The 24,704-nt window shown below is 43.8% G+C and overlaps 1 protein-coding gene across 1 annotated transcript in view; it reads right to left on the minus strand.

The window, feature by feature from the left end:
• Positions 1-24,704, minus strand: part of LOC126210468 (arylalkylamine N-acetyltransferase 1-like) — an 86,147-nt gene that overhangs the window by 33,028 nt on the left and 28,415 nt on the right. The window contains exon 2 of the mRNA XM_049939704.1: positions 22,327-22,531. Coding sequence (XP_049795661.1) covers positions 22,327-22,507 — 181 coding nt within the window. The 5' untranslated portion in view covers positions 22,508-22,531. The remainder of the gene's footprint in view (positions 1-22,326; positions 22,532-24,704) is intronic.

The raw sequence follows: 24,704 nt of genomic DNA on the forward strand, positions 1-24,704 counted from the left end.
CTAATCACCTCACCACCACAGATTCTAACACCCAGCACCTATGCACAGATTCGTAAGCACATAACAGACGTGTAAAACTTCTCTTGTGATTTTCTTGGAATTGCCAGAGTAGTGCACCTAACAACTTTCACATTACGTTTTTTTAATGGCCTACTAAAGCTTGAAGTAGGTCTGTGATCCCAACATCCCAACAAGGGGAGGCCCCCTTGTCAGTCAAATTGCCTGCTTGCCAACAGCACTTGGCAGACTAGGGAGGATCACCCCTCCAAGTGCTAGCCAAGCCAAACAGCACTTAACTTAGGTGATCTAATGGGAACAGGTGTTATCACTTCAGCAAGGCCAACCACAGTGGCAGAGTGGCTCTAGGCGCTTCAGTCCGGAACTGCGTGACTACTACGGTTGCAGGTTCGAATCCTGCCTCAGGCATGGATGTGTGTGATGTTCTTCGACTAGTTAGGTTTAAGTAGCTAAGTTCTAGAGGACAGATGACCTCAGATGTTAAGTCCCAAAGTGCTCAGTGCCATTAGAACCATTTTTGAACTGCAGCAAGGCTGTTGGCTAGAACATGCAAATAACTACACTAAAATTGTCTGTCAAGTTGAGGTACATCATCTGAATAAAAAAGTGGAGCACTTAGATGGGGGAGGGGGAGGTGGAAGGGGAAGGAAGGCAAAGGAATGAAACTTCATGGGTTGGGAGGGTACATGATGTCATTTAAATGATTATAAAATTGAGTCAAATTTACTAAGAACTTGGCAGTATGAAACAACTTGTCAGTATCCTGTCACACCCCCTCTAGCCTTGATGCATGCACTGATCTGGTTGGGAAGGGTGCCACAAAGCTGTTGTGTCCGGACAGAAGTTGGCTCACAATTGATGTAACTGGTCCTCCATATCCTCAATACTGGACCTGGGATGGAGTTAATGTCTGAGCTGGCCTCACACGTGTTCTATCAGGGACAGACCTAGCAATCTACCTGGCCACAAGAGTATCTCAACATCATGCAGGTAGTTCAGAGAGAAATGTGCTATGCATGGATGAGCATCATGCTAGCAAAAAATCGCACCACAATAGTGTTGCATGTGATGTAACACATGAGAATGCAGGATATCTGTGACATACGGTTGTGGCATCAGAATCCCCTCATTCACTACCAGCCATGTCATGAAGTCATAACTGGTGACTCCACACACTGTAACACCAGTGCCACTCCAAAACATTGCCAGAATGGGACCTCTCCACATGCCACCATCACACTCGCTGAGAATGGTCGCGTGGGGTGGTATGCTGTTCCAGTTGTGAATGGAGTGCACTTTGGAGAAAAGAGAACCACTTGTACGAATATCAAGAGCTCAGATGGAAACCCAGTTCTAAGCAAAGAGGGGAAAGCAGAAAAGTGGAAGGAGTATATAGAGGGTCTATACAAGGGTGACGTACTTGAGGACAATATTCTGGAAATGGAAGAGAATGTAGAGGAAGACGAAATGGGAGATACGATACTGCGTGAAGAGTTTGACAGAGCACTGAAAGACCTGAGTTGAAACAAGGCCCCGGGAGTAGACAACATTCCAGTAGAACTACTGACGGCCTTGGCAGAGCCAGACCTGACAAAACTCTACCATCTGGTGAGCAAGATGTATGAGACAGACGAAATACCCTCAGACTTCAAGAAGAATATAATAATTCCAATCCCAAGGAAAGCAGGTGTTGACAGATGTGAAAATTACCGAACAATCAGTTTAATAAGCCACAGCTGCAAAATACTAACGCGAATTCTTTACAGACGAATGGAAAAACTAGTAGAAGCCAACCTTTGGGAAGATCAGTTTGGATTCCGTAGAAATATTGGAACACATGAGGCAATACTGACCTTACGACTTATCTTAGAAGAAAGATTAAGGAACGGCAAACCTATGTTTCTAGCATTTGTAAACTTAGAGAAAGCTTTTGACAATGTTGGCTGGAATACTCTCTTTCAAATTCTAAAGGTGGCAGGGGTAAAATACAGGGAGCAAAAGGCTATTTACATTTTGTACAGGAAAAAGATGGCAGTTATAAGAGTCGAGGGACATGAAAGGGAAGCAGTGGTTGGGAAGGGAGTGAGACAGGGTTGTAGCCTCTCCCTGATGTTATTCAATCTGTATATTGAGCAAGCAGTAAAGGAAACAAAAGGAAAATTTGGAGTAGGTATTAAAATCCATGGAGAAGAAATAAAAACTTTGAGGTTCGCTGATGACATTGTAATTCTGTCAGAGACAGCAAAGGACTTGGAAGAGCAGTTGAATGGAATGGACAGTGTCTTGAAAGGAGGATATAAGATGAACATCAACAAAAGCAAAAGGAGGATAATGGAATGTAGTCAAATTAAGTCAGGTGATGTTGAGGGAATTAGATTAGGAAATGAGACACTTAAAGTAGTAAATGAGTTTTGCTATTTGGGAAGCAAAATAACTGGTGATGGTCGAAGTAGAGAGGATATAAAATGTAGACTGGCAATGGCAAGAAAAGCGTTTCTGAAGAAGAGAAATTTGTTAACATCGTGTATAGATTTAAGTGTCAGGAAGTCATTTCTGAAAGTATTTGTATGAAGTGTAGCCATGTATGGAAGTGAAACATGGACGATAAATAGTTTGGACAAGAAGAGAATAGAAGCTTTCGAAATGTGGTGCTACAGCAGAATGCTGAAGATTAGATGGGTAGATCACATAACTAACGAGGAGGTATTGAATAGAATTGTGGAGAAGAGGTGTTTGTGACACAACTTGATAAGAAGAAGGGATCGGTTGGTAGGACATGTTCTGAGGCATCAAGGGATCACAAATTTAGCATTGGAGGGCAGTGTGGAGGGTAAAAATCATAGAGGGAGACCAAGAGATGAATACATGAAGCAGATTCAGAAGGATGTAGGTTGCATTAGGTACTGGGAGATGATGAAGCTTGCACAGGATAGAGTAGCATGGAGAGCTGCATCAAACCAGTCTCAGGACTGAAGACCACAATAACAACAACAACAATGGAGTGTGGGAAGAATGATCATTGGTAAGCCTCTGTATTGGCTTTAATTTCTCGAATTATCTCTTCATGGTCATTACAGGAGATGTATGTGGGAGGAAGTAGTATGTTGTCTGACTCATCCTGGAAAGTACTCTCGAAATTTCTGTAGTAATGTTAATGCATCAGGATTGGCCAGGAGGGGAAAACTGTAGGCACCCGTGAAGAATTACACATTTTTTATATGCATGAATGTTTAATGCCATGAACAGGCAGGCCTAGAGAAGCCGCGGGAACTGAATCGGCTACCGCCCAAGAAAGCAGGAGAGGTGGGAGTCTGATCAGTTTGGAACCTGCCGGCAGAAGAGGGCGAACAGCGTGTCCGCTCCCAGCAGCTGGCCGTGGTTCCACCCTCACTTGACCGCCTCCAAGCCTCCCTATTGTTCGGCCAGATCGTAAGACAGACAGTTCAATATCGTTACCTCATCAGCAACACGTGAATTTAGCTGCTGATGGTTCAACACGTGAGTTTCAGAGTGGTTCTATCCGTTTCTGGGCAGCGTGACTGAGGTGCTGCAACTAGCTGCCAGGCAGAAGGCGCTGACGAAAATCAAGTGAAAAATAAAAATCAAATTTTTATACTAATAAATCCATTCAATAATGGCCCCTATTGTACACCCTTCACCCCTCCGCAGGATTGAAGCATGGGGGGGGGGGGTGGGAGGGGGTGGTAAACTGACAGTTACTAGAGGGGCTCCTGCGAAGGACGGCCTTACATAATTTTAACAATACATTTTGATTATTTGTGTTTTTGTGTTAGATTTGTATTAAAAATGACAATAATTGGGTGATGTTTGCTTGCTTGACAAAATTTGGAAGATGGCGGATGGTGCGGTGGTGGTGTGGGACACTGCGAGTGGCAGCTGTTAGCGGTGGTAGTGGCGGAGGTCGCTGACTGTGACAGGCAGCTATAAGTGGGGGGGGGGGGGGGGTTCCGGAAGGGGCGATGAATAGATCACGGGGGGGGGGGGGGGGCCTTCGCTTCATCCACATACATAGTTGTTTACATCTAAAGGAGGGCCATGCCTTTTCTTTTGGGGGTATTTTACTTTTTTACTATTCCTTTCTACTCATTACTATCTTCTACTGAACTACTATCATATGGGGGCAGCAAGGAACACTCTTGCTTGCATTTCACAACTTAACATGGTATTCTCCAGGAAATTGCTGTTTAGGGACAGCAGGAAGAGATGACCGAAGTCATGCCAAAGGTCCTTTTCTAAACACTGCTCATAGTGATAAACCAATAAAGATAATTTCCTCAGTGGGGTAGTGATACTACATGGAGAGCTATTAAATAGTGAACCGCTACCGTTAAGTAGCAGGGCTGGGTTGCTCGAAAGTATTCTTAGAGTTATACTGTATATAATACTCAGCGTACATTTTCACTCAAAACTTATACAATAAATGACTGATAAATCGTAGGAAAATTAGAATCAATTATGGCAGACAAGGAGAAGAATAGGGAGAGAAGTGGTAGCGTCCGGGGGCGTGACTAGCTTATCACAAGGCGACCTCTATGCCAGCCCACGTGTTTGTGCCATGTGGTCTCTGCTTATAGCAAGCCTTCACTGGAAACGTAGGCCACAATTTAGACAACTAAAAAGACTGTCTCAACTGGAAACTCACTGTATGATAAAGTGAATCATGGTTAATGGTTCTGCTCTGACCTCTGGGGTGGCAGAATAAAACAGACCATTTAACATCACTTAAAACAACACACACAGGACCTTTTGACTGCTCACCAATAACCTCAATAAAACAACGTCATACATCACTTCATGTCAACAAAACCTCACTGCCCTCTGGGGGTTAACAGCCGGAAGTCATCTCGTAGCTTCGTGCGATATCTCTATAAAATGGCTGGAAAAGTGTGTCTGATATACAGGGTTATATTAGTTCTTGCGGTGATGCTGGAAGTCATAGCCAAGCATCACTTCCCCAACAGCAGAAAGGAAAAACACAGAATAGAAACGTTGATGGGGCAGTAGGGTAAGAGAAATGGGGAGGGCAAAAAAATATCTACAGCGAATGATACGGCAGTAAGGCGTACTGTCCACATGGACTTCCACAGCAGAATCCGTTGCCTACCGCCGGCCTAGCAGGAGAGTAAGGAACTGAGTCAAAGAAATTTGGCCTCTACTAAACCAAGTTTACTGTGGGTCAGAACAGGTCTGGTCTTAGTTAACCAGCATTGAATTGAGTATATAGCACCTTGGGGAGGGGAGAGGGTGTGATGTCCTTAAAGCAAGAGAGATGGGCAAAGGTAATTACTAATATTATACGAAGAGGGGTGGTGGAATTTCAAGAAACCTCTTGGGTGGCTTGTGAGCCATCTAGTAAAATCAGTCACAAACTTCGTACTAGCTGGTTTTAAGGTGGGGCATCTCATTGCCCAGGACTAAGAAAGTCACATAGCCTCGACAGTAGGACGTGTTAGTGTGGGAGGACAGTGGCAAATATCTGGAGTTACTAGTGTGTGAATGTATGTTTGTGTTGTCGGTTGAGAAACAGCTCTGCTTAACTTCCATGCCAGGGAAAAGTAGAGGGAAGCAGTGCTGTAAAGTGCTTAACCCTCACACCAGGGAAAAGAAGGGAGGGGGGAGGTGGGGGGGGGGGGTTGCTGCAGTAGTATCATCACTGATCAAATCCCTGACTATATATGGTACAGACAGGTTTCCATACAAGGGATTGCAATGGGTGGATAGTCTAAGGGCATGTTACTGATTAGACCTCTGATTATAATAAGTGAATAGCCTAAAGACAGACAGGGTGCAGAACGAATGCTGCTAGAGGAGCACAGAAGGCTGAATGTGGCGACAACAGAGAAATTCCGACTGTAGTAGCCATATTAGAATATATTGGAATATAAAAGGCTTCCTTCCCCCTCCCTCTCGGGGGAGGCATTTGACTGGGAACTTAGAAATAAATTTTTTAAACCAATCCCTTGACTGTCTGCCACCATGTACAGTAAACCTCTTCATGACGCATGACACCTGTCTTGTAACGTCTGCCAGTGGAGTTTGTTGAGCACTTTGGCAGCTCTCTCATGCTGACTAAACGAACCAATGATGAAACATGTCACTCTTCTTTGGATCTTCTCTACCAGTTGTATCAGTCCTACCTGGTAAGGGTCCGCTATTGATGAACAGTACTCAAGACTCAGTTGAACAAATGCCTTATAAATCACTTCCTTCGTTTATGAGTTACATTTCCTTAAGACTCTTCCTATGAATTTAATTCTGACATCTACTTTTCCTACTATTTGTTCTCTGTCTGATTCCATTTAAGGTCCCTCTCAACAGTTATTCCTAGATATTTTGTAGTAGATACTGTTTCCAGCAGTTTCTCATCAATAGTGTGATGGTACAGTTGTAGTTTTCTTTTCCTATGTACCCCCAATATGTAGCATTTATTTACATTTACATTTACATTCAAATGCCTGAGCCTGCACCATTCATCAATCTTCGGCAGATCATTGTACAAATCGATACTGTCTTACGGCATTGTTACTTTGTTATAGACAACCTCATCATCAGCAAACAGTCTTAAAGGGCATTCAATGCTTTCTACTAGATAATTTATATAGGAGTACACTGTAAAAATTACAGTCCTACTACACTTTTGCAGGGTACTCCGGAAATTACCTTTTCATTTATCACTTTTGTTCCATTAAGAATGGCATGTTTAGTTCAGTCTAGAAGGAAGTCTTGAATGCAGTCTCAAATCTGGTCTGATAGTAAGATTTTATTTTTTTACCAAATGGCAGTGTGGTATGGTGACAAATGGCTTCCTGAAGTAAAGGAACCAGGCAACAGCCTGAGCAGCATTGTCTACAGAGCCATGGATCTCAAGGAGGAACAGAGTGAACCGAGTTTCACAGGATCTCTCTTTATGGAACCCATGTTGATTTTTATAGAGGAGATTTTTGTTCTCCAAAAAACATCATAACTCTTGAGCATAAAACATGTTACATAATTCTACAACAGATATAGGTCTACAATTGTATGCATCTGTCCTGAGGCCCGTCTTGAATAGGGAATGACGTGTGCTTTGTTCCAGTCGCTAGGTACAGTACCCTTAGTTGCTCCAGGGATCGACAATTGCTACATCTTCAAACTGTTCAGTTGCAGCCTGTGACACTGTAAACAGCCATGTGCCAGCTGAGACCACTTCGACTGTGGGATCTTCTAAATGCAACGCCTCCCAAAACACATCTCTGTTCGGAGCAGAATGGACAATGAAGTTACATATTAGAAAGTCGGCATAGGACTGTTTACTATCATTATGTTTATATTGGGCTTCCAAAACTGGATTTCTAAACCGATTTCAGAATACTGTTTCTGGTTTTCATGTAAACACTCTTAATCTGATTCTGGAGATCTGTTTCACCTGCGAGTTTTCCACACTCACAATCCATGTAAACCCACAATCATTTTTGAAATGTGCTCGCATTGCAGGTTATGTCTTGTTCACAAAGTATTCGGCTAAAATGGATGCAGTGACTTACTGGGGAGAAGCAGAAATATTAGACTCAGCATGAAGCTGTCTACCAGTGACAATAAAGTGAAGAGCAGCAGCGATGGTGCTGACTAAATAAAAAATTGGAAAAGATGTTTCCCAGACGCCATATTTAACTGGGCTAGTAAATCCTCTTTAGAGTTCAAACCTTAACATATAAGCACGGCAGTGAAAAATGGTTCCTGGAATTCAGTTTTCATCTTTTGGAAGATGTGTTGCGTGCAAATGTAGTAATGATCACAAGTAAAATTTCAATTTTGACTTAAAACATGGAGGTTGACTAACCATACCCGACAGGGCTGACCCATTTTCAGTTCAGTACAGGCAGCGACAATGTGGGTTTGTTTATGACAGTAAGCACTGGATAACTCACACATTGAAAAAATGACAATGTCACATGCATCTGTTAATGGAGCTACTTTCTGAAGCAAATAAAATTTTTTGGTTTCGATTAGCAGAAAAGGACATTTGCACAGTTGGCCCATTACTTGAAACACTGTGTAATGCTGTTGCAAATACTACACAAACAATTCCCACTCTTCCTTCACCACTCAGCAGGGTGGAAAAGCTGAGGATGTGGGATGATGCGGAAGGACTGTGGCAATTGTAACCAACTGACCAAGCAATTCTAAATGCTGTTCAAGCTGCTGCTGCTGCTGTCATAACAATGAACCAATGCCGGACCCACGGTGTTGGTGCACATGTGAAAAACGAAATTACCTTGTTGGCAAAAACTGTAGAATCTACTGTTTTCTTGCAAATAACGAAGTAAACAGTAAATGCAATTGCAGCAACTAAACGCCAGAATTTATGCACACACGTGGACAGAGACAGTGGGAAAAATGAAATAGGCCAAGTTTGGTATCAAGCATCATAACAAAACATGTAGAAGTTTTAGATGGCAAACAGAACCTTAACGATCTGTGATCATGTGAGATGGAGCAGGCCACATTATTGGCATATGGAAGCCCCACTTGGGTGATCGTGGTGTAGGCAAAAAGAGAGGCAGGCATCCTAGTTTTGGTATCTTGCCAGGGCAACCGAATGTGAACTCTGCAGTTGTGATGGTCGCGTCACAATCGAGAACAGGACAGTATGGCTTGTGGAGACTCTCCAGTCTGCCAACACACCTCAAAGGTTCACTAGCTGTAGAGATCTCATTCATTAAGCCCAACAGTTCAGAGTTGAATATGTCATTTTGTTCCTTCAGTGCCACAGGGTCCTTACAAGTGTGATGTTTACTTATGTGCAGCAGTTTTTCTTCTCGTTTGTTTGGGGCAGAAAGATCGTCACTGACTACGAGAAGTGTATTGCCATTTTCCGTGGAGGCCAGAGTCTGAAAATGAGTGACATACGCTGTGTATGTACTTGCATATTTTACACTCAACAAAGTAGGAAAAGATAGAGTGCTGTTTATCATAAATATGATTTGTTAAGCTGCAGACAGGCATAATTAAAAGACACTTACACTTAAGGTTTCATCCACAACCTGTGTCAGAAAAGGAAAGAGAAACACACACCACTCATTCACATAAGCAAGCACACCTCATGTACACATGACCACCAAGCTCCCTGAGTTGGCGGTCATATGTGCATGACGTGTGCTTGCTTGTGTTAAGGACTGGTGTGTGTTTCTCTTTCCTTTTCTGACCAAGGCTACAGCTGAAAGCTTATGTGTACGTCTTTTAATTGTGTCTGTTTCCAACGTAACATGTCATCTTTATGGTAAGTAGCAATCTGTCTTTCCCTACATTGTTGATACACCAGCCTGGAGGTTCTATCTTTTCCTATATTGTTGATATGCCAACCTGGAGTTTCCATTGTTCCATTTTACACCCGAATTGAGACATGTGCACGAATATCTGTGGCTGTAAGTTTTGCACTCAGGACACATTATGGATTCCACTTGAAGAGACAGGGGAAGGAGCATGTATGTAATAGACTGTCCTCGTTAATTAAAATTAACAATCATACAAACCAGATGTATTTATCTCTGAATCGACCAGTCTACCTTAAGACATTAATGTTTAACCAAAACAAATACAATGTGAAAACCAGTGCAATACATGTGCCTAAAATGAAACAAATGCTACTGGACAAGTGGATTACCAATAGAAGCACTACAGCACACGAAAGGCAGGGCCCAGAATCCAGGGAACCAGCTAGCAAGAAGACACCACCCACACCTCAAAACAAGGAGGATTTTTTACAGCTAACAATACTAGATGTAAAAAAGAGGTAAGTGGTCAAGCAAGACACATATAGTCCCTGTTTCATACTCTAAATTGTTCCATTGGAATGTTCAGTCTCTTTCCAATAAGCTGAATGAAATACATATCTTGTTAAATGATATGAGTGATATTTCTGTTTTATGCTTTACTGAGCACTGGCTAAATAAAGGCATGATAGAACTAGCACACCTACCTCAGTTTACATTAGCTGGCACATTTTGTAGAGAAGTACTCAGGCATAGCTGCATATATGTTTGAGAAGATATAGACTTCACTAACATAACCAAATTTGACAGCTTGTCTAAAGAAAGACACATAGAACTCTCAATAGTAGAACTGCCAACTAGAAATTCTGTAATCATCTGTGTATATAGGTCACCAGATGGTGATAAAGTTTTTTATTCTCATATGGAAGACCTGTTTGAGGATTTCAACACCTTCAAAAAAAATATTATCATATGTAGAGATTTAGATGTTGATTTCTACAAACCCAGTAAATTTAAAGATGAAATCAAAGGTTTACTGAAGTCCTTTAGCCTAAAACCAACTATAACTCAACGTGTATAACCACTACTTCTGCAACAACCATAGATCAGGTGTTTGTAAATACAGATAAACACCCCTGCAACACATAGACTGGAAACACTGGTTTCAGTGATCACAATGCCCAAATACTAACAATGGCTACTCCAGGAAACACAAAAGCCCAGAAAACTAGAGCTATTGTCAGGAAGTTTAATAATGAAAACATAGATTACTTTTGTTCTCTCTTGAGAAGAGAAATCTGGACTGATGTTTACAGTTCAAAGGACACAGATGACAAGTTTGATAAATTTATGGCCACGTACAAACATTTCTTTTTTTAAATAGGCTTTCCTAAACAAACATCACTTATAAATTCTGTACATAAACCAAATAAATGATCACAGTAGGAATAATAATATCATGCCAGAATAAAAGGAACTTATATGAATACTCAAAGCAAACCACAAATCCTGAATTTATCAACTACTTTAAACAATATAACCAAATACTTAGACAAGTTATAACAAAAGCAAAGAAAATGGAAAATGACAAACAAATAAAAAAATTCCAGGAATGAGACTAAAGCAACCTGGAGTATCATAAAAAGAGAAACAGGTACTACATCATTAGCCCACAAAATATAGAACTTCATGAAAACAACAATAAAGTAATCAACCCCACAGTAGTGGCTAATAAATTTAACTACTACTTTTCCAATGTAGCACACCACCTGATTACCAGACATTACAACTCACAATCAGACAGTAATACATTTCAGTCAGATACAAAAATTCTTATAAGAAGCTGAAGTTCATAGTTAAGCTATTCACTCAGTTTTTTTATTACACAGGGCAGCTAACCCTCTGACCGAACACGTTCAGCTACCGTGCCAGGGTCGCTGATCATTGCTGATTCTTCCGCCTTTAAGGGCAGTTTTCTACCCCAAGGGCTAGAGAATGCCCTGAACCTCTGTCCGCTCCACCGCCTTCTTTGACAAGGCCGTTGGCTGAATAAGGGGTGACTTCTTACGCTGGAAATCTTCGACTGCCACTGCTGATTAGTTTTGTTCGAAATCTAAGCGGTTTTCTGCTCAAGAATTATGACGTTCTCGGAAATGGAACATTTCCTCTACATGGATTCCACAAACAGAGATCCTGAGAAAATTTGTTCCTCACTCCGTTACTCCACGAGATCCACAGTGCCGTGGACAACGGCGCTGAGGTTGATGCCGTGTTCCTTGATTTCACTAAGACATTTGACACACTCCCCCATTGCCGTTTAATGAAAAAATTCGAGCTTACCGAGTATCAGAGCAGACCTGCGACTAGATTCAAGACTCTTGCAGATAAAACTCAACACGTTGCTCTTAGCGTAACTAAATCGACAGATGTAAAGGTAATATCTTGAGTACCACAGGGAAATGTGATAGGACCAAAACTTTCAAATGTGTGTGAAATGTTATGGGACTTAACTGCTAAGGTCATCAGTCCCTAAGCTTACACACTACTTAACCTAAATTATCCTAAGGACAAACACACACACCCATGCCCGAGGGAGGACTCGAACCTCCGCCAGGACCAGTGATAGGACCGTTGCTGTTTACAATATATATAAATGATCTAGTATAACGTGTTGGATGCTCTTTAAGGCTATTCGCAGTTGTTCACACCAAAGGAGCAAGGCCAGAAGGTAGTACGAATTTGCAGAACGACCTGCAGAGATTTGATGAATGGTGCAGACTGGCAGTTGACCCTGAACGTAAGTAAATGTAACATATTGCGCTTACTTAGAAAAAGAAATCGACTACTGTACAACTACACTACTGATGATAAACAGCTGGAGGCAGCGTCTGCCGTAAAATATCTAGGCGTAACTATCCAGAACGATCTTACGTGGAATGACCATATAAAACAGATAGTGGGAAAAGATGACATAAGACTCAGATTCATCGAAAGACTCTTAATGAAATGTAACTCAACCACGAAAGAAGTGGCTTATAAGACGTTTGTTCGCCCACTTCTTGAGTACCTATTGTTCATCTGTCTGAGATCCCTATCTGCTAGAACTGAGAGAGGAGATAGAAAAGATCCAACGAAGAGCGGCGCGTTTCGTGACGGGGTCTTTTAGCTGGCGCGAAAGTGTTACGGAGATGCCAAACGAACTCAGCTGGCAGACGTTACAAGAGAGGCGTTGTGCATCACGGAGAGATTTACCATTGAAATTTCGGGACAGCACTTTTCAGGAGGAGTTGGATAACATATTACTTGAAACTTCCTGGCAGATTAAAACTGTGTGCCGGACCGAGACTCGAACTCGGGACCTTTGCCTTTCGGGGCAAGTGCTCTACCGACTGAGCTACCCAAGCACGACCCACGCCCCCTCTTCACAGCTTTAATTCCGCCAGTACCTCGTCTCCTACCTTCCAAATCTGCTAGAAATTTTTTTATCAGCGTACACTCCACTGCAGAGTGAAAATATCATTCTGGAAACATCCCCCAAGCTGTGGCTAAGCCATGTCTCTGCAATATCCTTTCTTCCAGGAGTGCTAGTGCTGCAAGTTTCGCAGGAGAGCTTCTGTGAAGTCTGGAAGGTAGGAGACGAGGTACTGGCAGAATTAAAGCTGTGTAGACGGGGCGTGAGTCGTGCTTGGGTAGCTCAGTCGGCAGACCACTTGCCCGTGAAAGGCAAAGGTCCCGAGTTCGAGTCTCGGTCCGGCACACAGTTTTAATCTGCCAGGAAGTTTCATATAAGCACACACTCCGCTGTAGAGTGAAAAATTTCATTCTAAAAACGTATTACTTCCCCCCCCCCCCCCCCCCCACACACACACACATATATATACATCTCGCGTATTGACGCAGAGGAGAAGAAAATTCGAGAAATTAGAGCTTACCGACAATCATTCTTCCTACGCACTGTTCGCGAGTGGAACAGAATTGGAGGGATCAGATAGCCGTACTGAAAGTATCCTCCGCCACACCCCATTAGGTGGCTTGCGGAGTATGAAGTAGATGTATATAGCACGCGTCATCAAGGATTGTTTGATTACCACTCAAAGACGCTTCCGCTAGACCACGGGTGTAAGCAGTAGTAATATTCTTGCTACAGATTTCAGAGCTACGAGAGGAATATTTCTGTCACTTTCGACACGGCGCGATATTGCCAAGTTTCCCTGGGTGAGCCTTTGAAACAGGCTCCCGCAGTTGGGCTATCCCCGCTAGCATTCGGCGAGTACGGCGTCTGTGGTTCGTCCACAGGAACCTTCTTTTCTGTTCAACTTCGCGTATGTGCTTACATTTCCAACAGCGCAACTGCGCTTACGCAAACGTGCACGCGTTATTTCCTGGAAATGGATGCCGTGTGTAATAGCTTACTGCTTCTCGGGTTCAGAGGGAATCTCTTGCGCTGTTTAGAAGACGACAAGCAGATGGGCGCATCTGTGTTTCCTTCTTTGGTATCTCGAGGTTACGCTTGAAGGCGACTTACGTGCAATAACAAATTTAGAGACGATTACAGATAAAGAGAAAGCATATGGAATGCAGCTTTTAAAGCTTATTTGAACAAAAATTTGAGATGTGCTGCCCTGAGCCTCAATTATTACATCTACATACATACTCCGCAATCCACCATACGGTGTGTGGCGAAGGGTACCTCGCACCACAACTAGCATCTTCTCGCCCTTTTCCACTCCCAAACAGAACGAGGGAAAAATGACTGCCTATATGCCTCTGTACGAGCCCTAACCTCTCTTATCTTTTTGGCCTTTCTGCGATATGTAAGTTGGCGGCAGTAAAATTGTACTGCAGTCAGCCTCGAATGCTGGTTCTATAAATTTCCACAGTAGCGATTCACGAAAAGAACGCCTCCTCTCCTCTAGAGACTCCCACCCGAGTTCCTGAAGCATTTCCGTAATGCTCGCGTGATGATCAAACCTACCAGTAACAAATCTAGCAGCCCGCCTCTGAATTGCTTCTATGTCCTCCCTCAATCCGACCTGATAGGGATCCCAAACGCTCGAGCAGTACTCAAGAATAGGTCTCCTTTACAGATGAACCACATCTTCCCAAAATTCTACCAATGAACCGAAGACGACTATCCGCGTTCCCCACAACTGCCATTACATGCTTGTCCCACTTCATATCGCTCTGCAATGTTACGCCCAAATATTTAATCGACGCGACTGTGTCAAGCGCTACACTAGTAATGGAGTATTCAAACATTACAGGATTCTGCGAAACGCAACTCGCCCTTTTTTCACATGATATCTTGCGAACCATGGATGAACTGTATCAGAGGGATGCCATATTCCTTGACTTTCAGAAAGCGTTTGACTCGGTGCCCCACTGCAGACTCCTAACTAAGGTACGAGCATATGGGATTGGTTCCCAAGTATGTGAGTGGCTCGAAGACTTCTTACGTAATAGGACCCAGTACGGTTTCTGATAATATCACTGTAAAGAAATGGTGTCGACGTACGGAAACAGAGAAGAAGAATTTACGAAAAGTGTACGTCAAAACCGGGGACGAATGTCCTAGTTATGGCTATCTAATAGTACAACAAATGAGGAGCTTGATATCTGAACAAAAGAAAAGATGGTATAGATGAAGCTCCTCATCAAATTACTAGAAACTGATATAAAGGACAGAGATGATCCAAAAAAGTACAAAACTGGAGAACATAACCTGTGTTCTAGTGGATTCTGGGGTCTATGGTATTTCCGATTTTGCCGAATATAAGGATGTTAATCTGTGCGGAGTGTTCGGAAATTCCCATTGCAAACACCCTACAACTTGTAAAGGGGAGTGAGTGCATAACACATACATCAAAAAATGTTTTGTATCACCTCGGTTCCGAGAGTTCTGGAACCTGGACAGAAAAGTGGAATAGAGGTCAACATAAACATCATTCCGCGCTTTTTATTGCTCATGAAAATCACACATTTCATGTTGTACCACCATACAGCAAGAGCTTCAGAGGTGGTGGTCCAGATTACTGTACACACCGGTAACTCTAATACGCAGTAGCACGTCCTCTTGCATTGATTCATGCCTGTATTCGTCGAGGCATACTATCCACAAGTTCATCAAGGCACTGACAGGATTGTTCCACTCCTCAATGGCGATTTGGCGTAGATTCCCCAGAGTGGTTGGTGGGTCACGTCGTCCATAAACATCCATCTATCCCAGGTATGTTAGATAGGGTTCATGTCTGGAGAACATGCTGGCCACTCTAGTCGAGCGATGGCGTTATGCTGAAGGAAGTCATTCACAAGATGTGGCATGATGGGGGCGCGAATTGTCGCCCATGAAGACGAATGCTTCGCCAATATTCTGCACTATCGGTCGGAGGATGGCATTCATGTATCATACAGCCATTATGGCGCCTTCCATGACCACCATCGGTATATGTCGGCCTCATATAATGCCACCCCAAAACACCAGGAAACCTCCCTTGCTGCACTCGCTGGACAGTGTGACTAAGGTGTTCAGCCAGACCGGATTGCCTCCAAACACATCTCTGACGATTGTCTGGTTGAAGGCATATGAGACACTCATCGGTGAGGAGAACTTGATGCCAATCCTGAGCAGGCCATTCAGCATGTTGTTGGGCCCATCTGTACTGCACTGCATGGTGTCGTGGTTGCAAAGATGGACCTCGCTATGGACGTTGGCAGTGAAGTTGCGCATCATGACCTGCACGAAAAGCATTATTCAACATGGTGGCGTTGCTGTCAGGGTTACTCCGAGTCATAATCCACAGGTAGCGGTCATCCACTGCAGTAGTAGTGGCCTTGAGAGGCCTGAACGAGGCATGCCATCGACAGTTGCTGCATCTCCTCCATGTCCGAACAACATTGCTTTGGTTCACTCGGGGACGCCTGGACATTTCCATTGTTAAGAGCTCTTCCTGGCACAAAGTAACAATGCAGATGCGATCGAACCGCGGTATTGACTGTCTAGGCACGGTTGAACTACAGGCAACACGAGCCGTGCACCTCCTTCCTGGTGGAATGACTGGAACTGATCGACTGTCTGATACCCTCCGTCTAATAGGCACTGCTCATGAATGGTAGTTTACATCTTCGGGTGGGTTTAGTAGTTACATCACTTAACAGTTCAAAATGGCTCTGAGCACTATAGGACTTAACTGCTGTGGTCATCAGTCCACTAGAACTTAGAACTACTTAAACCTAACTACCCTAAGGACATCACACACATCCATGCCCGAGGCAGGATTCGAACCTGCGACCGTAGCGGTCGCTCGGTTCCAGACTCTAGCGCCTAGAACCGTTCGGCCACTCCGGCCAGCTCACTGAACAGTCAAAAGGACTGTGTCTGTGATACAATACCCACAGTCAACGTCTATCTCCAGGAGTTCTGGGAACTGGAGTGAAACAAAACTTTTTCTTTTGTGTACAAGGCATATCAAAAAGAATCATCCGATTTGGCACGTCTATATTTCTGAAACTAATAAACATATACAATGAATTTATTTTTTGGTGAACGGGAAACTCAAAGTTTTTTTCATACCTTTTCATAGGTATTCAATATGTCCTCCTTGGGATGCACAACATATGTCAATGCAATATTCAAATTGTTCCCACAGTGCAGTGAGCATGTCTTGAGTTGCAGCTTCCACAGCTGCTGTTAAACGATGTCTCAGTTAATTCACTATTTTTCGTAATGGAGCACATGAATAGAGTCTCTTATAAACCCCTAGAAGAAATAATCACATACAGTCAGGTCCGGTGACCTCGGAGGCCAGTGATGTAAGGCTGAATCGTTTGCTCCAGTGCGACCGATCCATCGTCCAGTAATCCTTTGATTTAAAGCTTGCAGTAACCGAATTTTGTACGATTTCACGTGTAGACGTCGACGCAACACACGCCAGACGGACATCGAGGGCACGTTGAGCTGCTCGACAGCTGGATTTCTGCACACTCCTTGTGAAACTACAGCGGATGCATTCGACGTGTGTCAGACACTCGGGGATGGCCTGGTGATTTGCCTTTACACAAACGACCTGTTCGGAATTGTTCATGCTATCATCTAATGCTCTGTGCTAATAGGAGGATCCAGTACCTAGCACGAAAATCACGCTGAACAGTTATCACTGTTGTCCCGACACCATTTTTACTAGAACTGAAGCAGGCGACACTGCTGCTATCTGGCGGGAAGCATGTAAAACTCGACAGTTTGCTCTTTCCAATAGTATTTTGTTCACCCACATATCTCAAATAACCTAATAATTGATTTTTAAAAAATTGGATGATTCTCTTTGATACATCCTGTATTTTGAATAGTAACCCATGGCTGGAAACGTACAGCCGTTTTAAAACATGTTTGCTAGGTATGTTTGCAACAGGGTAATCGTGGTGGGGAGTGCCTACGTCTGATTGGCTGAAGTCATTTGACTTCCATCCTACCTCTGACCTCGTTTGAGCCACATTCACGTGTCTGTGAGTGAGTGTCTGAGCAACACGGTCGAGCTCACATTTGCAGAACGCACCGACCCGATTCTTCTGTATGGCGAAGCTCACGGTAGTGGAAGAGCTGCTCGTCACCTTTATCAGTATCTTCACGCACAACGTCTGGCTCCATGGTTTCTGGCACAACCCTTGCACGACCCAGCCCAAGTAATGGAGATCCTTGCCTATTCTAACATTATGCCTTAAGGACGCACAAAAAGACAAGGGAACCCCCTCGCGGCTCATCCACCAACTCGACCGATTAAATTGCGACAGAGAACAATTTTGGCGCCCAGTGGCCGTATTTGACTGATAGTAAGGCCAGCTTATTACAGCCCTGCAATTCATGTCACTATCGCTGACTAAACGACTCGCTAACACATGGAAGTAATAAATGAAAGTTATATACGCTGCTGTTGCAGTAAATGCCCCAGGGTAAACACTTCCTTGCGTCCTTCATCCCCAGGAAGAGCAGATAGCTGAACATGCACGCGAACCATCAGTTGGTAAGACTCTGCGGAACCACGTGAAGCTCTGAAGATGTCGAGCGCAGATGTGGACGAAACGTTAGAATCGGAAAGGTTTCAGTGCTCATGGCCATACAACCAGGAAGATTCATCAGTGACTGTGTGACTGATTTAACTGTTTATAGTAATATATACGGTGTTTGTTTTCACTTTAGATAACTAAATATCTCAAAAATTATGCTCCATACACAAAAATCGTTGTATGTGAAGCGTTAGCATCAGTAAAGAGGACATCTGTCTGTGGTGCAAGTGGCCACTTCCTAACCAGCCCGTTCCCGGGTTCGATTCCCGGCGGGGTCAGGGATTTTCTCTGTCTCGTGATGACTGGGTGTTGTGTGCTGTCCTTAGGTTAGTTAGGTTTAAGTAGTTCTAAGTTCTAGGGGACTGATGACCATAGATGTTAAGTCCCATAGTGCTCAGAGCCATTTGAACCTAACCAGCCCCTCCTGCGTGGGCGAGGTCAACTTTGTAATTTAAAATGGGATTTCCCATTTGTATTACGAATTAGGATTCTATGCCAAAAATGTGTATAGTTCACTCAAAGCATCACTGCCCGCCCATTCATGGTATATGGCGCTGTAATCGAAAAATATCAAGTGTGTTGTTTTCGTGTTTCAACCGACGTATTTGATTCTACATTACATTTACAATGTATGGTAACGTAGTTTTCTGTTCTCTACAGGGTTGATTGTGGTGAGTCCCCAAATCATCAGAATGATTGATTTTGGTAGCCACCCTCGAATCCACCATCAGGTTCACTAAGTTCGCTGTTTGTCTCCATCCAACCACCACAACCATCGCACTGGTGGAATGCAATCCACAACCATTAACTAATGTCCATAAACGATAGTGATGGCGCACCCACCGTGGATACACACTGTGAGCGACGTGTGGGTGCTATTCTGTCATTCTGCGCAACGGATTAACCTGAGATGTACCCTTTACCCTTTGGCTCCTGCAAGATGCAATTTTCACCCCCACACTACTACAGAAGTCAGACAGACGCTTCTAACGTTCTAAAGAGAAATGACTGAAAAACTTTCAGCAATAAATACCTTCTGGAGTCGTCCGCTGTAAGGAAATGACAGAAAAATTCACAAAATTTCTTACGTAACTAGTGGGATACTAGAGTACTGGAGTCGTGCTAGTTAGTGTAAAAAAAACATGAAACTAACGAAAATTATTATTTTTCTTTTTTGCAAAAATTCTGAGAAATCACAATGTCACTTTTAGTTATGAACTGAAAAAGTTATTTCCAGGTTCTTTTCGGAATGTGAAACTACCTCTTAAGGATAGGATTCGCTAATGAAATTTCTATATAAAGTTTAAGATTGTTATTGACTTGGCAAAATGGCTGAGAGCCGCGCCTACTCAACTTGAATAATTATCCATTAGAATGTTGCTAGGTACGGTCGAGGTTGTCACGTGTGCAATGCAGTGAAGTGTACTGTTGTGGACGAAATATGGGGCTAGCAAGAGCTGTAGCGCACAATACCTTAAGCTGCGATGACTGCTGTCTGCGCCGCTCGCTGCTGACAAATAAGATAACTCTGGTTCTATCTGGATTGCCCTTTGCCAATCAAACTCTCCCTACATCTTGATGAAGTCAATGACTCCTATTAGCCCCTAGTCTAACTATTGGCGTGGAACACCGGACGGATAACCAGTCAACCGTGATGCCACTCAAAAATTCGCTCCCAGGCGTTTAACTATAACTACGTCCGTTCACACCGCACAATAAGTGTGGCGGCCAACACAGTGAACAACGCTTAATGGCAAGGACTCAATGTAGAGTAGCACTTAGATTCGCTCTCGACAGAGGTGCTCTCCTAGTGAAGTACTGAGGAGAGACTTGTTCCTCGCTCTTTGAGTACATGTACGAGCGCACACGCTCTCGTTACGTGCTCTCGGTCCAAGAGCAACAACGGAACGGCCCCTCTCCACGCCAGACATGAAGGGGTATATCTTTTGGTCTCTTCCATTACTCCTTCAGCTCAAGGCGCCAGGAATATCGTCTGCCAATCAGCATTGTTCTTCTAAAACTGGAGAATGGCGTTTCGTTTAAGGCGACCAATCCGGAAATCTGTAGCATCAGCGTTTGCTGTCTCCCTGTGAAAACATCCGAAACTGCATGATATGTTTGTAAAGAATGCGTAGGCTGGGTGCTCCCACACAATGTAGCGGAATTTGCTTTTAAGCTGAACACGGGGTCGTTCTCCCTTTCACTTGGGCAAATGCTGTCTGCTCTATGGGTGGTCACCGGCCGACATAGATAGGTTGACTCATCCTCTGAAGGGACCGGCCTCCTGGCGTGTGGTTTGCCTCTCCCAAACTAAAAGCTTTTGTGACCGTTGTGTCTTGAATGTGTGTTTGTACCCCAGCCTCGAGTATTTCAACCTCGGTGCGCACTTGCGATTTACTTGTTATTTGCATATCATTTACTTGAATTCATACAACATTAACTTTATCTTATCGAGTTTGGATTCGAATGAAGCGTCTTGATGTGCGGAATATGATTGTGAGGGCGGAATATGTAAGCAATGAAGGTCAGGACACTACGACATCTTACAACACATATCGTCTAAACACTCACATTCTCACCTCAATGCTCGGTGCCCCACCACGTGATATGCCACTGCAGCGCCAGGGGTTTTATAAGCATGAACAGCGAACTTCTTGGCACTACTCCTATCTGGAAGCTGTTCTGGCAAGCTACGTAATTGATGTTGCATCCGATGCAGAGAAGACTGAAATAATTTTAATTTATGGCAAGCCTACAAGCAGAGAGACAAGGGGACTCATGGGACTCACCAAAATCAAGTACCCCAGTGGTGAGAGGCAAAGGGACTCACCAAAATCGAGCACCCCAGTGGTGACAGGCAAGGGGACTCACCAAAATCAAGCACCCCAGTGGTGAGAGGCTAGGGGACTCACTGAAACCAAGCATGCAAATGGTGAAAGGCAAGGGGACTGACCAGTATCAAGTATCCTGATGGCCACAAGAAACTGTTACATCTACATTGTTGTTCCTGGATCATGCTAAACATAATTTCTAACAAGTCATTGAAACATGTAACCATATTGTACTATAATGTCAAATGTGCAAGACTAAAGTAAATTTAGAACACAAACATGAACTCAATATATAAGGTATGCACACAACAGGATACATAAGTTCAATGTAAATACCATGATCAGGTTTCGATACCACTAAGAATGTCTTCTTCATAAGGAAGTCACATAAATTGTATGAGATTATAATTGTCAAGAAGCTCAAGTTAAACAGCAGAACATGAACTGTTAGAACACAAAAGTATACATTGACATCATAAATGAAATGTAGGATCAAATGTATCTGTTATTAATTGTAAATTCAGGCACACTTGATATTTGTGGAATGGAGTAAAATAAAATGTGTGGAGAGTTCCCATTTTAAAATACAAAGTTGACCCTCCAAGCACGAGGCATGGTTTGGAGGTAGCCAGTAGCAGCTTTTTGGTTCAAATGGCTCTGAGCACTATGGGATTTAAGTTCTGAGGCCATCAGTCCCCGAGAACGTAGAACTTCTTAAACCTAACTAACCTAAGGACATCACACACATGCATGCCCAAGGCAGGATTCGAACCTGCGACGGTAGTGGTTGCGTGGGCAGCTTTTTACTTAGAACATTTTTTTTTTCGTGTGATGCGTCGTTTTTGGGGTATTTAGTTGTCTCAAGGGAAAACAAACACCTGTGTATGGCGGCTTCTCTGTAACCATATGGGCTGATTCACCGTTACGGCACGTGGAGTGGCCAGGTGGTTGGCGGCGCCATGCCGTGGACTGCGTGGACCCTCCCCCTGGATGTTCGAGTCCTCCCTTGGGCATGGGTGTGTGTGTTGGTCTTAGCATAAGTTAGTTCAATTAGTGTGTACATCTAGGGACCGATGACCTCAGCCCTACAGATTCACACTTATTTGAACTGTTATGGAGTAAAACCGACTGATATTGCTGCACTGTACCTTGGGACAGAGGCTCGAGAAGGAAGCGCTCTTGCTCTGGCCAGGACTGTCGCCCGTTGGCCATGATACCCATGGCTGCGTTGAGCGGCTCGTCCCTCAGGAAGAACCGACGCAGGAAGTCCACCAGCTGTGGGCTGTCCCTAGCCATCAGCTGCCGGATGGCGTAGGACACCGAGGGCATGTTGCAGGTAGCACTGCGAGCTACCTGTACATAGAGGAAAAAGCTGTAAAAATGGAGGTAACTCCAAAAACATTCTGTGTTGAATGTGATGGAACTCAGTCAGGAGTTTAATAAAATACACTGACGAAAATAAAAAAAAATACGAAAATGACGCACCAGTAAGGAGCCGTCCGAATAAGATGGAAATGGGTAGATATGATGTCCATTTACAGCCAACAAATGATTACAGTTTCAGAAAAGGTGGATTATTTGTGCAACATTGTGTGTTGGTTCACCTCTGGCCCCTACCCAAGAAGTTATTAAGCTTGCCATTGACTGTCCTCCTGATGGGCACAGTGCCTAATTCTGTCCAAGTGCAGCGTTTGATCATCAAAATCTCTAAAGAGTTGGAGGGCCCTGGCCATAATGATCCAAATATTCTCATCTAGGGAGATGATCTTACAACATAGCTTGCCTAGATAGGTTTCAGCAAGCATAAAAACAAGGTGTAGAAACTCTTGCCGAGTGGAGGTGATTGCTATCGTGCAGAAATGTAATACCGGGGTGACTTTCCATGAAGGGCGTCAAAACTGGGCATAGAGTATCGTGAACGTAGCGCTGTGCCACAGATGATCCACCAAAGGGGCCCTGTTATGAAACGAAATGGCACCTCAGACCACCACTCGTGGCTGTCGGGCCGTTTGCTGGGCGACAGCCACGTTGGTCTCCCACTGCTGTCCACGGCATCTCCAGACAAATCTTCAGCCTGGAATCTCAATGACTGGAGTAAAATTGTCTTCAGTGATGAGACACGCTTCGAACTGAACCCTGATGACCAACGAAGATGCGTATGGAGATGCCCGAGACAGCGGTGGGACACCAACCTGGCTGTCACTCGCCATCTGGGTGGACAATCAGGAGTGATGGTCTGGGGAACCATTTTATGTCATAGTAGGGCCCCTTTGGTTGTCATCCACCGCACTCTAACAGCACAGCAGTACATCTATGATATTCTATGTCCAGTTTTGTTGCCCTTCATGGCAAGCCATCCTGGTCCTACATTTCAGCACGATAATGTCCGAACACACATGGCGAGACTTTCTACTGCTTGCCCTCATGCTTACCAAACCCTGCTTCGGCCAGAAAGATCACCAGATCTCTCCGTAGTAGAGAACGTATGGACAGTTATGGTCAGAACTCTCCAACAAGCTCGGGATTTTGAAAATCTGACACGCCAGTTGGATAGAATTAGGCATGATATCTCTCTGTAGGACATCCATCAAATCTATCAATCAATGCTGAGCTGAATAAATGCTTGCATAAGGGTCAAAGGCGGAGCAATGCGTTATTTGTGAAGCTCTTTCTTTTGAATAAATCATCCAGAACTTATCAAACGCCATTTTGAATTAAGGCATACTACGTTGAGTTCCGTATTTGGTGGTTTTTATATTATAGTGGTTCAAATAGCTCTAAGCACTATGGCACTATGGGACTCTCTGGATGAGGTATCGAGTATATTGCTTCCCCCTACTTATACCTCCCGAGGAGATCACGAATGTAAAATTAGAGAGATTAGAGCGCGCACGGAGGCTTTCAGACAGTCGTTCTTCCCGCGAACCATACGCGACTGGAACAGGAAAGGGAGGTAATGACAGTGACAAGTAAAGTGCCCTCCGCCACACACCGTTGGGTGGCTTGCGGAGTATGAATGTAGATGTAGATGTAGATGTAGACTTAACATCTGAGGTCATCAGTCCCGTAGACTTAGATCTAGTTAAACCTAGCTAACATAAGGACATCACACACATCCATCCCCGAGAGAGGATTCGAACCTGCGACTGTAGCAGCCACTTGATATTATAGTGTGTGTGGTATGAATATAAGCTGTTTCGAAGAACCAACACACTGAGGGGCTGTCGAAAACATGTCGTTTAGGGTACAATTTGTTATCATAATGTTCCAGTGTAACCACAAGTGCCGGCACGAAGATGAAGAATGCAAGAGCAGAGAAGGCTGTGAGACGACTTCAGCCAATAGCCTACTGACTATGAACGCACTGACGGAATAGTTGTTAGTGATCCATGTGAATTGCTTACATGGACACTGTATATAAAGGACACCGAAATGTTTGCATGTCGGCCATCGCTTGCGACACTTTCTTATACATACAAAGTTAAGTATTGTCAATCTGCTTTATTGAAATAAAAAACGATTAATG

Source organism: Schistocerca nitens, chromosome 10 (assembly GCF_023898315.1).
Source record: "Schistocerca nitens isolate TAMUIC-IGC-003100 chromosome 10, iqSchNite1.1, whole genome shotgun sequence".
NCBI lineage: Eukaryota > Metazoa > Arthropoda > Insecta > Orthoptera > Acrididae > Schistocerca > Schistocerca nitens.